Genomic DNA, 13735 nt, shown 5'->3' with positions numbered 1-13735 from the left:
CCAGATGTGAGCAGGACGATAAAACTCTTTCTGCCGTTGGAGTCCAGTTTTCCACTTCTTCTAGACCATATCCCAAGGGTCAGAAGGGGAAGATGTGGTTCCGTAAAGCCCAAGGAGCTACACGGACACACGTGGTCAGTTTACCCCCAGAGGCAGAGGGGTAACAATAATAGACGCCCTAGAGGCAGGGGGTCCTCAGAACCAGGGCAACAGGGAGTCTCTTCCTGAGAAGCCTTTTCAGCATCCCTGAGGTGTTGCCCGACTGTCCACCCTTGGAGGCAGTCGGGGGAAGAATTTCGCTGTACCCAGTAGCCTGGCAATCCCTATCCCAAGAGAAGTGGGTACAGTCGATCATATCCGAGGGTTACAAAATTCCCTTGAAAGGTTTCCCGTACCTCTACAATCCCTTCCAGACATCTCACCCGGTCAAAGGGATTTGGCAAGACAGGAAGTTTCAAAACTCCTGGAAAAAGAGCCATCCAGACAGTGCCGGCAGACCAAGTAGGATCCGGCTTCTACTCAAGATTCTTTTTGGTCCCCAAAAGGACGGGAGATTGGAGACCAATACTAGACCTAAGCAGACTAAACAAGTCTGTCAAAAAGGCAAGATTCCGGATGGTCACGCTGCAATCCATTCTGCCCTTTCTGGGCAAGGACAACTGGATGTGCTCTATAGACCTTCAAGATGCGTACTATCACATAAAGATCCACAGACGCTCCAGAAGGTTTCTCCGCTTTCGGCTGGGAGCCAGTCATTACCAATTCAGAACACTGCCCTTTGGCCTCACTTCAGCCCCCAGAGTGTTCACCAAATGCATGGCAGTGGTCACAGCTCACCTGAGACGTCGAGGATTCCAGGTGTTTCCTTATTTGGACGACTGGCTCCTCTCCGTCACCTCCAAGCATCAGCTTCTTCGGTCCAGAGACTACACCCTACAGCTTTGCAAGAGGCTAGGAATTTCGGTAAATTTCGAAAAATCCTCTCTGCTGCCTTGCCAATCTATCACCTTTGTAGGCACAGAGTTAAATACAGTCAAAATGTTAGCCAGGCTAACAGATCAAAGGATTCTGGACATCCAGAAATTTGTTCAGCTTCTGTTACTAAGCAGCAAGATCAAAGCCAGGTTTGTCTTGAAAGTTCTAGGCCTAATGGCTGCGGCCATTGTTCTTCTTCCACTGGCTCGCTTCCACATGCGTCTCCTGCAGTGGATGTTATTCACGCAGTGGTCGTACCACGATCTGCCCATGAGACACGAAATCTTGGTAACACAGTCGGGCAGGGCTCATCTACGATGGTGGGTATCTTCCCCTCTTCTTCATCAGGGCCGACCCTTTGTTCCCCCTCCTCCAGTTGCCACAGTCACCACGGATGCCTCTCTGATCGGGTGGGGGGGGCATTATCAGGGCAGGATGGTCCACGGGACGTGGCAACCCATAGAATACCACCTGCACATAAATGTCCTGGAGATGAGAGCAGTGCTTTTAACGTTGCAAGCCCTCGACGACTTTCTTCCCACGGGGACTATTGCAGTACAGACGGACAACATGTCCGTGGTCTGGTACATCAACAAACAGGGCGGAACCAGGTCCTATCCCTTATGTCGAGAAGCTCTCAGACTTTGGCAATGGGCGATCTCTTCTCAGCGGTTTCTGATAGCAACGCACATCCCCGGCAGGTCCAACCTATTGGCGGACAGGCTAAGCAGATCTATTCTGATGCCTCACGAGTGGTCTCTCAATCAATCTGTAGTGGATCAGATTTTTCTGAAGTGGGGCACCCCTTGCTGCGATCTTTTCGCTACCCCTCAAAACAGCAAGTGCCCAGATTACTTCACACTTTTTCCCCTTCCAGGCCATCCCTTGAGAGACTCTCTAACCCAGGATTGGCCTCGGGGACTTCTTTATGCTTTTCCTCCCTTTCCATTGATTCCACAAGTCATTCAGAAAGCCACCGTTTTGAGAGCCAAATTGATCCTCATTGCTCCATATTGGCCTCGACAAATTTGGTTTCCGTCTCTACATCATCATCTTCTGGTGCAGCCCTGGCATCTGGACCCAGTTCCGGATCTTTTGATCCACCAGTCGGGTCAGCAGCACCGGGCCATTCATTCTCTCAACCTCACTGCTTGGTTGCTCCACTTCCTTCCCTAGCCAGGCTCCCAATGATTTCTGACTCAGTCAGAGACATTTTAGTGTCTTCTTTAAAGTCGTCCACTAGAACTATTTATGCTAGCAAGTGGCGACGTTTTTCGATTTGGGCAAACGCCAGAAATATTGATCCTTTTACCGCTCCTGTACATTCTGTTTTGGATTTCCTGGCGGAGGTTTTTCATTCAGGATCTTCATCATCTACAGTCAAAGTACAACTGGCTGCTATTTCCAAGTATCATGTTGGCTTGCATGACAATAACATCATGTCTCATAGGTTATGCAAAGCCTTTTTAAGAGGAGTTTTTCTCCTAAAACCGCCTGTGAAACATCCTCCTCCTCCGCAATGGGATCTGAACTTAATGTTGGCATCCCTAATTCTACCTCCTTTCGAACCGTCTGCTACGTGTTCATTAAAGTTATTGATGTGGAAAACTATATTTTTACTGGCTGTTACTTCTGCAAGAAGAGTTTCTGAGATTCAGGCCCTCTGTATTCGTTCACCTTATCTGGTTTTTCATAAGGACAGGGTTTCGCTAAGAACTAACCCTTCCTTTCTTCCCAAGGTTGTATCTCAAACCAATATTAACCAATCTATTGATCTACCAGTTTTCTTTCCTAACTATTCTGACAGAGCTGAACAGAAGCTGCACTTTTTGGATGTTCATCGTCAGCTCAGGTACTACTTGCATAGGACTAAACAAATCAGAAAATCAGACCAATTGTTTGTCTCCTATGCAGAAAACAGGTTAGGTCTTCCAGTTTCTAAAGTGACCTTATCTAGGTGGTTGACTTCCACCATTTCCTATGTGTACTCTCTAAGGGGCAAACAACTATCTTCTAAGCCAAAAGCACATTCCACCAGGAGTCTATCCACTTCTGTAGCCTTTCAGGATAGACTTCCCATTGACACTATTTGTGCAGCAGCTACTTGGGCCACGCCTCATACCTTTGTGTCTCATTACAAGTTGGATTTGGCCTCCAGAGATAGGGCCAGTTTTGGTTCCACAGTTCTCAAGAGTCTGTTCCATTGAGCCACCCGGGATACAGGTGCTAGGGACGCGGTCCCATCCAGCAAGAATGAAGGCGAGATTGACAACTTAACATTTAGAAGTTATGTACCTACCATAACGTTCCATGTTAGTTGTCTTCTCTCGCCTTCTTTCTTGGCCCCTCCCTCCTTCCCCTGGCCTGGACAGATCTTGGAGAGTTCCTATTAGATTGCTTCCTCTGGAGCATTGTTATGAGGACTTCTTTTAGGAACCATGGTTCCTAATTATGTTAGGATAGTCTTTAACAGGGTCAGTTAGCTGCCAAACGAGATCTGAGGTAGTTCCGCCTTGCATCATGGGATATAGGGTTGCCTCGAGCTGGTAAAAGGAGTTCTCGAGCTAAAGCAAGTGCCGAGTCGGAGCCGAGGATCGGTTCCGAACCCATCCAGCAAGAAAGAAGGCGAGAGAAGACAACTAACATGGAACGTTATGGTAGGTACATAACTTCTAATTTTTACATAAGAAGCAGATGTCTGTCACAATTAATCAACAACACTACATCAGATTACAAGTATGCAGTATCGCAATTTTCTTAAATTACCACTTAAAAAAAGCATGTGGGTGCTGTCATGCAAGTCTGTGAAATATTTTATGTTTATAGTGCATCATTTGTTAGCTATTTAACCAAACAGGAAGGAAAAATAAGTGGGAGTTTGATGCTTTGCAAAACAGTAATTATTCCCAGTGCTATGGAGCTTGGTTCTAAATTTGACAGGAGGAGTGCAACAACAAAAAGTCTCCCACTGTAAGGAAGGAAAGGCTGACAAGAAAACAGTACATTAGTCTGGTCACCTGCTGTGAGCTGTCAATCACATGCAGATAATGGGTCAAATTACCCTTAGCTCTTTGACAGCTAGGGAAGGTAGGTGTGAAGGGGGAGGGGAGATACCTTGAAGAACTAGATTTCAGCCTTCACAAAAGAAATCAAGTTAGCATTTCTAAGAAGAAAGAGCAATAAAATGCACTTTTCAGTTCTGTTCTGTAGCATTTGCACTGATTGTGTTTGAAGTAGTCATTGAAAAAGGATAACATTTTAACCAAAAGTAGGTGACTATAACACAGCAGTGAATGCCTATAAAATCAGTGCACTGACAGGAGCTTTAGGGAAAACGTGGCAGATCTGATGCAATTTTTTGAAGACAAACAATGCATTCTGGGATACTTAGAGGCAGGCTAAACAGAATTATTTCATGATGCCAGATCCCATGTGGTCAGAGTTAGAAATTGTATATAAAGATATCTAAAAAGCTCTAAATAGTCCCAGAGTGATGTTACAATGTAGGAAACCCCAAGCCATGATGAAATAAACATGTTTTTTGAGTCTGTGGGTGCATTTGGCCTTTAATGTAATTCAGTGCTCTTAATTCTTTGTGTGTACCTGTAAGGCCATTCATGCTCCAGGATAATATGGACAGGATAGCCATCTTGATAAAAAGTTAGTGTTCCTACATATTATACATGAAAGTTTTTTTTGAATGTGTATTTCTGGCTTTTGTGTTACATGCATATACTAATGTTTGGCAGACTGATCTTTGTACAGTTATTTCTTCTCATCTCCATTTGAATGTATATCACATTTTTCAAGACCTCTTGTTTTAATGATTTCCCTTTTACAAAAACTAAATAAAAACACCCCCCACTTTTATATAGATCTTCAAAACAGTTTTTTTTTCAAAACAAAGTTTTACCCTGAAGAAGAGAACAATTGCCCCAAATTGATGGATGCACCTTATAGGCATTATCTAACCTAAGAATCAAGGTTATCCATGCTAAAGTGCATGGTACAGTTTGTGCTCCTACTTAGTGATTGTTGTCTGTTCTTTTTTTGTCCCTCTTTCCCAACTAGATATGAAAAACAGCTTGTATGCTCAGAAACCATTAAGTTTTAATTCTAAGAAAAACTGAATGGCTGTCTTTAAATGAAATTAAATTGTACACTGTTCTAGTAATTTTGTATTAAAGCTGCTAGGAATGTTATTACCTCGTATTTACTTCCCATAATTCTAAACTTTTTTCACTGAGCTGCTTGCCATTGTTCCATTACATTTTGCATTTCCCTCAGCAAAGAATACTCAGAATTGTCAAGATAACTGCTTGCACCTGCAGACAGTTTGTCTCCGTGGAGCTGTACCCAGCAATGAATCTTTGAAATGTTCTCTCAGAAATGAACGCACAGCTGCCCTCAGCTGCACACATCTTGACTCCACTGAATATTTGCAGGTGAAAACAAACAGACTAATATCCTGGCATTTGTAAGAAGCTAAGCATTTTCATGACTTTCATCATTTTGTGTTATTTGTAAAGCCTGCATGCTTACAAAAACACTGTTTACACCTTACGCCAAAGGTAGTAATCTAGACATTCAGCCTTGTAAACTAAAAAGAGAAAATATACTCATTCTTCATATAATCAGTGCACCTTTGCACCCCTCCCCACCTTAGCAACCCAAGATCACAGCATATGAACATTAAACTTGCTGTTGTCCGGCCTTTTTTCTCGTTATACTGTAAAACTTATATTTCTTACAACTAAAACAGTATTTGTTTATTTTAATGTCTTTAACATGTGCAACCATCACTGAAAACACCCCCACACATGTACAGTACCCTGACTACACACCATACAAAGTTGTTACTGCATATAAATGTTTTATATAAGTACTAATAAGAGCAAATATTGTTTTACTTATTTTTCCTCCTTTTAGGGTCCTTCTAAACATTAATGATATAATGTGGGATATATGCTCTACAGTCTACGCATAAGTTTAGCAAAATCTACAACAGTCCATTGTTTTTTAACCACTTTTCTTTGCAAAACCATATTTCACAAATGTGATAAGATGCTTTATAGTCTTTCATTTATTCACTGACTTCAGAGTTGTGGGTCGTCTTCCTGTTCATCACCATCTCCCAGCACCAGACTGTTTAAGTTCTCACGGTACTGCTGAATTTTCTAGTCAACTCCCATGATTCTTTCTGTCACTCAAGCATTTTCCTTTGAAATATTAGAAAAGGTTTCACTGCCAAGTCTCTCTGAACCTTAATTTAGGAAGAATGAGAAGCAGAGTGTCGTCCTGCTTGCTGACTCACTTTTTTGGATAAACTTTATTTTCTTCTTAGGCTGTTCTACTTCAAAAAATGAATTTAATCCTCTAGAAAAAAAACACTTTTAAAGCTACTAGTTACAGTAGTTTGAGTGTCACACCTGGCTCTCAGTGTTCTGTGATTGCTAGGATAAATTTGCTTTACTTGTGCCTGGTTTACAGTGAATAATCACTTTCTGCACTCTGCTGTCTCCAGTTTTCAATACATTGCTCTTCTGCCACAAATTTGTGAGGACAAACTCTTTCTTTCTGCTGGTATGAGTGCATCTTTACTAATATAGGTTTTGGCTACTTTCTCATGGTCAGGTTTGGAGCATACACTCTGCCCTTTCAATTAACAAATTCTGCTGTAGAAAACCAATTCAGTTGCTTATGTATGCCTTCATAAAAGTAATACAGTATGGTCCTTGCAGTTTCTCTGGTGCAGCAGCAGATCTTAGGTTTTCTGTGCACATTCTATCTTCTAACTGTACTATTTTTAAACATTTCTTGAGACCCTCATATTCAGCCACCTTTTTCTTACATGCCAGCCTCTAATTTTTGCAGTTTTATCAGTTCCTCTGAATGGCTAGTTAAAGCATATTCTTTTGTTTCCATCCTTTTGTTGTTTGACTTGATGTATTCCTTCAATGTTTCATTTATTTTAATCAACTTTGAATACATTTCATTTATTGTTTCCTCTAAATTGCTGGAAGTCATCTTGTGAACCCAGGTTGAACTGCTTTTTGCTGAACAGCTGTAGAATCCTTTACAGTCAGTGTTTTCCCTTCACCTTTTCTGCGTCATTTCCTTTTAGATTTTCCAAATTTCTTTGGTGGCATCCAGGCAGTGTATTTACTAACCAGTAACTGAATTTTACCAAATATATTTTCAGTAGCAATCCTTTTTTTCAGTTTCTGTTTTCACTCTGTGGGAGCTGAGAGTATGATGTTGATTTATTCAGTGTGCAGCCATCTTGGAAGTCCAGGTTACATCAAATCTTGACAGGAAAGTACTGGTAGACAAGGTCTACTTGGACTTCAGCAGTGCCTTTAACTTGGTCCCACTCAGGAGACTGGAAAATTTGGAGAGGTTTGTTATGGGACCAAGACTGATGAAGTAGGTAGCTACATGGTTGAATAATGGGGTGCAGAGGGTTATGGTGGTGTGGAACAATAGAAGGAATGGAGTGTGACTAGTAGAGTACTGCAGGGGTCTGTCCTTGGTTTTAGTATTTTGAGTTGTGTTTGTGTTGAGACTTGTCTAAGAGGCCAGATAACAGGATCTACATCTTTGCTGATGACAGAAAGGTGCAAACACAGAAAAAAGGAGTAAGAGTGTTGGGAAGGACTTTCCAAAGCTGTATATTTGGCGTAAATGGTGACAGTTAAGGTTTAGTAAAGAAAGTTGCAGCATATTGCACTTAAGAGAAAGTAACACTTACATCATTAGAGCAGGAAAAGGATGGATGTTCACACCTGGATTGGACCACTGGGAGCTAAATGAGAGAATAGCGGCATATGTATATAGAATGCTGAAGTGTATACTCAGGAAAGTAGGTTCCAGAAGCAATAGAGTAATGCTAACTCTCTACACGGCTCTGAGATCATGTAAGGAAAGGGACATAAGGTTGCTAGAAGAAACTCAGAGGAAATCCATCAAAAATCCACAAGTTGAAGGGGAAGGGATGCCAGAGGTTAGAGCTGTTTTCACTCAAGACCAGAAGAGATTGGGAGCATGATACTGGTGCATGACATAATGTCAGGAAAATATGAAGGCGCCATTCTGAACAGAAGGAAGGGGTAAGAGGGGAACTCAGCAGATTGTATGGAGTAACAACTCATTGGATTTCCTAAAGTACTTTTTCAGAGAGAAGATTGCAGCACCATGGAATGGACTGTTGGAGTAGGTGGGGAGAGGAAGTGAATCCACAGGGGCATTCAAAACAGTGTGAGGCATGTGGAGGGGAAGGGGAGTTGTAAATGCATGTTAAAAGTCACACTGGATTGGCTTATTGTCGTCTTCTGCCATCAGACAAATGTAATCATCAAACTAAAAATTCATAACTTTTCCTCCTTTCCTGTGTCTGCCAGTCAACCCCTACGTCTGAAGGAACATATGAAACTTATATTTATCCATTTGCTATGATACAAAATGATAGAAAGGTTCCTGAGAGAAAAACAAAGAACTGGATTTCAGTCAAGGCTTTTCTGTGGTCCAGAAAAGGGGGATTTGGATCCCTGGAGACTGTTTCTTGGTTTATTGACACTGAGTAAATTCCTACTGGTAAACTATTTCAAATTGCTGACCATATAGACACTTCTCTGTAGTTTTACCCAAGGCACTATTGGGTAGCATGGACCTAAGAGATGATCACTCGTTCCTATCCCTAAGCAACATGGGCAATTCCTGAGTTTCAGGCCAGGTCAGGGGCATTTTCAATTGATCATTTTGTCCCTTGATCTCTCCACTGCTCCTTGAATGTTTACCAGATGTTTGACTGAAGTCCTAGCCCATGTCAAGATCTGGGGAATTTGTGTTCTCTCAAGATGAAAGCTTGATTCAAGTTTCCTTCAAGGGGAGGAGGGAAGAAGGTAGTAAGTTATACAACTGCTTCATCAACTTATGTTTCTGACTAAATCCATCAGAGTCATATCTAGAACCAGCAGTAACAAAGGTCTTTCAGGGAATCATCTTAGCTATGCAGCAGTACTAGTTGTTTGTATCCCAGTTCAAGTCTATGCATTTGAGGATGTGTTTTGAAGACATGGCCCATAACTCTGCAGTGTCAAGGTGAACATTTTTGAAGGTCTTAAGTTACTTGTCAGCCTCAGTACTTAATATAGCTATGTCCAAACTGCATAGTTGAAGAATACATTAGTAATTAGTAAACCTGTGGGAGTAACACTGTTATTGAGTAGGCATGATATTTTTCTTATTTGGTGTCTTCCAGATGGAATTAATTTGCCAGCCTCATTAGTATTAAGCAGCCAGTGTGACTTTTTTTAATATTGTTAACTGGTTAACACTGTTAAGTATAATACTTTGGTTCATGAGCAACTCAGGAGCCCTGTGTAGTTGTGATTTGTTCAGAGTCACTCAGAAAGCAGATGAAGGTTAAGTGAATCAGAACTTGGGTTGTAATATAAATCTCTTTAATATCTCATAGTTTTAATACTGTGTGCTAGACTCTCAGGCGATTCCTTTTTTGACTGTAGAGTGCACACTTACTGTTACTTTACAGATGCTTAAGGTTTGGCAGCAGGACAGGACCAAACACACAAAGATTTATGGTTCTGAGGGTTTCTAGGCCCCCTGTGCAGAAGGAACACATTGGTGTAGAGAAGATGATATAGCTCGTTGTAGGCATCCAGGCACACTACAGGAGGCTGTAAGCAACACAGGGATGGTGTGTACCCTGTTGTAAGCTGTGCAGATTAGCATCGCTGGCAAGGGAAACACCAACACAGCTGGTCCTTCATATTTCTACTTCATATATCATCTCTGTCTCCAGTGTTGGATCAGATTAGTTTAACAGGTCCAGAGCAGTGAGGAAAACAGTAGGGTATGGGGATGTTTCACAATGCCATACAGAAATGGGGAAGTTTATAGTCTTGCAAATGTTTGCATTAGAACGCAGTTGTCCAATCAGAAAATTCTGCACCAGCTTCACTTGTAATGCATCTTAAACATTAACTGCCTTTTCCATTGCTTGGATAGCATGTGCGTCTTCCCTTCTTACCCTTTTTCACCAAGGGCCCTGTTAAAATCATAGAAAGACCAGGCTAGGCTCATTCTGGTAACTCATGTGTGGCCAGGGCAACCATTGCCCTCCCAACTGGTGCAGGTAACAATGGGTTCCACTTCTTTAACAATCTTGTACCATCCTTCTCATGGAAAAGGAGACTCTTTTGTAACCTATTCTGGCTTTTCTTCAGCTGGAACTATGGATTACCTTAGCTTGATTCCTTTTACTTAGATTTCTGGGTAAGATGCTCTTTTAAATGCTGGTTGTTTTCCTGAGATAACCAGCTGAGTTAACTGGGCATTTTTATAATAAGTGTGAATTGAGGGCATAGAATTGTGATTGGTAATTTGGGGAATCATGGTGTCATATAACTAGTTATTGAGCTTATGCCATTTCTTTCTTGTTTCTAATGATGTCTTTGGAGAATAATGGCAAAAAAGCTTAAACCTGAAGTGGAGAGAACTTTTGGTGTTTAATAGTTTTACGTTGCTTCATTGCTGGTGGTTCCATTATTTGGTTTAATGTATTATTTTTTGTTTAGCTCAGCTATATCAACTGCCGAAGGGGAGTGTGGTGGGCAGGGTACATAGTGCTTTAGGAGATGGGGAAATAGTAAACAGCCTGAGAAGTTTGGGTGCGTTATGAAGGATGGTCCTACTCTTGTAGATATGTTGTTACCATAACAATATATCCAATATAATTTTCATTTCATTATTGAGAGCTAGGGGATTTGAGGGCTTTCGATTTTCAAGTGATGCTGTGGGAGCAAGATTATAAAGTTAGTGTTGAGATGGTATTTGGGTAAAGAAAATTCGGTTTTAAAATTAACCGTACTAATGAAGTATGTGCAGTTATTGAAGGTAGAAAGTGTTCATTTATTTAGAATGATGTATATTTGCTCAAACGTGCATGTCTGTATTAGTTCCTGCATGTTGAGACAATTCCCCTCTCTATAGACTGATGTTTTAGGAGGATCCCTGGTGATTTATTGGTTAGGATTTGGCACTATTACCACCACGAGCTGGGTTTAATTCCTGACCAGAGAATGTAAATAGATTTTTATTATGGGGTTGGTTAAGGTGTTTACTTCACAGCCTCAAGGTACAGAATTTGATTCTCACCTTTGAAGGGATATCGGGTAGATTTGTGCTGAACTATAAATTTATATAATTTGTTATTTAAATATTTTAACCAAATGAAGTATTGTTTTGTTGGTTTGTGACCATTTTGTTCTAGCTGACAGGAAGTGACCAAACTTTTTATTACCTGACCAGAATTATTTTAAATGTGTTGCATTTATGTCTTTTAAATAAAACATGTTTTTTTTTTCATTTTATATGAATACTTTGTTTTATCCTGTTCCTTTTTGTTTTTGTCCTGTGTAGAGAGCTTTAAAAATACAGATTCTAGTACTGTTACTGCAGCTTTTGAAATATTCACTTTTATTTTCTTGCCATCCTTTAAGGGTCACAACTGGATCATTGCGTACAGTCGACCTATCTATTTCTGTGTCTGCTGCACTTTGATTTGGGTATTTGATTTTGGCAGTAGAAGTAACTTCGTTGGTCCAGTCACTTTGTATGGAGTTACCTTCTTTTCTCCCAATTTCTTCCTTTCTGCCAGGGATGTTGTTACAGGTGAGTTATTAAATAAAAGTTTGTCTTTTATAAAACAATTTACTTATACGGGTTGTTTGTGCACTGAGTTGATAAAAAGTAATTATCTTTACCTGGCTCTATGATGCAGAGGATTGATTTCCTGATTGCTCTGCAGCTGAGCTGGGTTTGAATAGTGAGTTAATAACACAAAAAGAACCAGCCAGGAAGGGTGTGAGTTTCTTATACCAGCTTGCCTCATCCCACAAAAGAGATTGGCTCTTGTTCTTTAAAGTCTTCATCTGGCAGATGCCCAGGTGGTAGTTCTTCAGCTGTTGGGACAGAGGTAATGCAGCCTATCAAGGGGTGGGTTAGTGGTAGCACTTGTCTTTATGAGCTCAGCTGATGTGTGACTGATGGCTGTTAGAAGGGTAGTAAATAAACCTATTTAGTTATGTGTAAATGCTTATTTGGTACAGTACTCATTTTTTTTTCGTGTTCATTTGCATTATTCCAAGTAAAAACACTGGTTCATCGTGGAAGTGGTTTAGTTGCTTTATTGCATTCTAGTCAGAAGTTGCTATTCGTCATATTTTTTTCTTGAAACTGATGTCGACATGAGCTTCCACTCTTCACTGAAGCCCCGTCAGTGGAAAAGTATGAAAATCATCCTCCCACCGGGATGGCCACATGCATACTCTTTCTCAGTGCTGTCAAGCACCAGAGCTGTTAGTGGAAATATGTTCACCTGAACTATAGGTAGTGCTTTGTCCAGTTATACCACCAACGCATCCTAAACTGAAAAGGCAGTTTGATTTTTATTCTGGTAGTTACAGATGTTTCTACTAAGTCTGTGTTGTCTTTTTTGTCAAGATATTAGAATATGTATAATTGCATAAAATTGGTGAGAAAGAAAACTGTATACAGACTAATTATTTTTTCATGTTTTTACCCCATAGTGTTCACACTGTGTTTTCCTTTCATCTTTCTGTTTGGACTTTTACCGCAAGTGAATACATTTCTCATGTACCTCTTGGAACAGGTGGACATGCATGCTTTTGGGGGTACTGGTAAGAGATTTTTCTATTGACACTAAACATGTAAGCACTGTCAAATGTTTTTGTCTTTGGTAACAGTACTGGTTTTCAAAACGTGTACGTGGCCTTGGCCCTCTTTACAGAATGATATATATTTTTGGAAAAATAACATCAGAAGCCTGTTAAGATTAGTTTCAGAAAGGTTTAAGTTTGGGTCAACAGCTAGTTTGATACAGGAATATATGTAAAACATTAACTATTAAAACTACAATGGAGTTGAAACCGGAATGTTGCTATCCTTGTTGAACTTGTTCATATTGTAAACATATGTGTAAATTGAAATATTGCACTTCATCGGGTACTGTTAAGACATTGGAAATAAAGAAATTACAGCATATGTTTCTGAAAGGGTTATTTACATGGTGATATACGCATTAAGTACTTACTACACTAGGAAACCCTGTCATCCATAGAAGCCATATATAGCAGTTAAGTGGCCTTAGATGTAAGAATGACAGGAACACCATATAAACATAGTTTGATATAGCAGATTACTCATTTGGGATTAGATAAAGTCCTTATTAATAGCCACTGTAGGTCAAGATAGGTTAGTATCTTAGGTAGGAATCAACAGTTATGGGAAGTTTGGGGGCACTATTCTTGTAAAATAATTGTGAGTTTTTTCCTAATAGTTAACTCTGTAGTTTGGTGATACATCACACTCATATTGCTACAATATAGTGATGCTATCTTTGTCATGTTTAGACACAGAACAGTATTAATTTGTTTGTGTTTTTTCTTCTATATCAATGTAGGGAAAATTTATGGCCAACTTTTGTATAATATGAATCATTGTTCTATCATGCAACTAAGAGCTGATGCATACTGAAATAAAAAAAATGCATTTTATTTTGGCAGATCGTGACACTGCTAAGTTTTTTTTTCAATAATGATGAGAATAAGATGTGTTGCAGAGTTAAAATATTGATTTTACATATTGAATGTTTTCCCCATTTAAATGTTTAATGAGCCATTCAGTTAACCAAGTGATTTGATTACCTTATGTATACAAG

General features: G+C 40.2%; 1 protein-coding gene across 2 annotated transcripts in view; it reads left to right on the top strand.

Annotated features, from left to right (window-relative positions):
- PCNX3 (pecanex 3) overlaps positions 1-13735 on the top strand; it is a 2517385-nt gene that overhangs the window by 1258698 nt on the left and 1244952 nt on the right. For both annotated transcript variants that reach the window (XM_044060478.1, XM_044060477.1), the window contains exons 14-15: positions 11496-11667; positions 12585-12695. In XM_044060478.1, coding sequence (XP_043916413.1) covers positions 11496-11667; positions 12585-12695 — 283 coding nt within the window. The remainder of the gene's footprint in view (positions 1-11495; positions 11668-12584; positions 12696-13735) is intronic.

This window comes from Protopterus annectens, chromosome 2.part0, assembly GCF_019279795.1.
Source record: "Protopterus annectens isolate FY-2018-M chromosome 2.part0, PAN1.0, whole genome shotgun sequence".
Classification (NCBI taxonomy): domain Eukaryota; kingdom Metazoa; phylum Chordata; order Ceratodontiformes; family Protopteridae; genus Protopterus; species Protopterus annectens.
The sequence above is the reverse complement of the archived record's forward strand: the minus strand, read 5'-3'. Positions and strand labels throughout refer to the sequence as shown.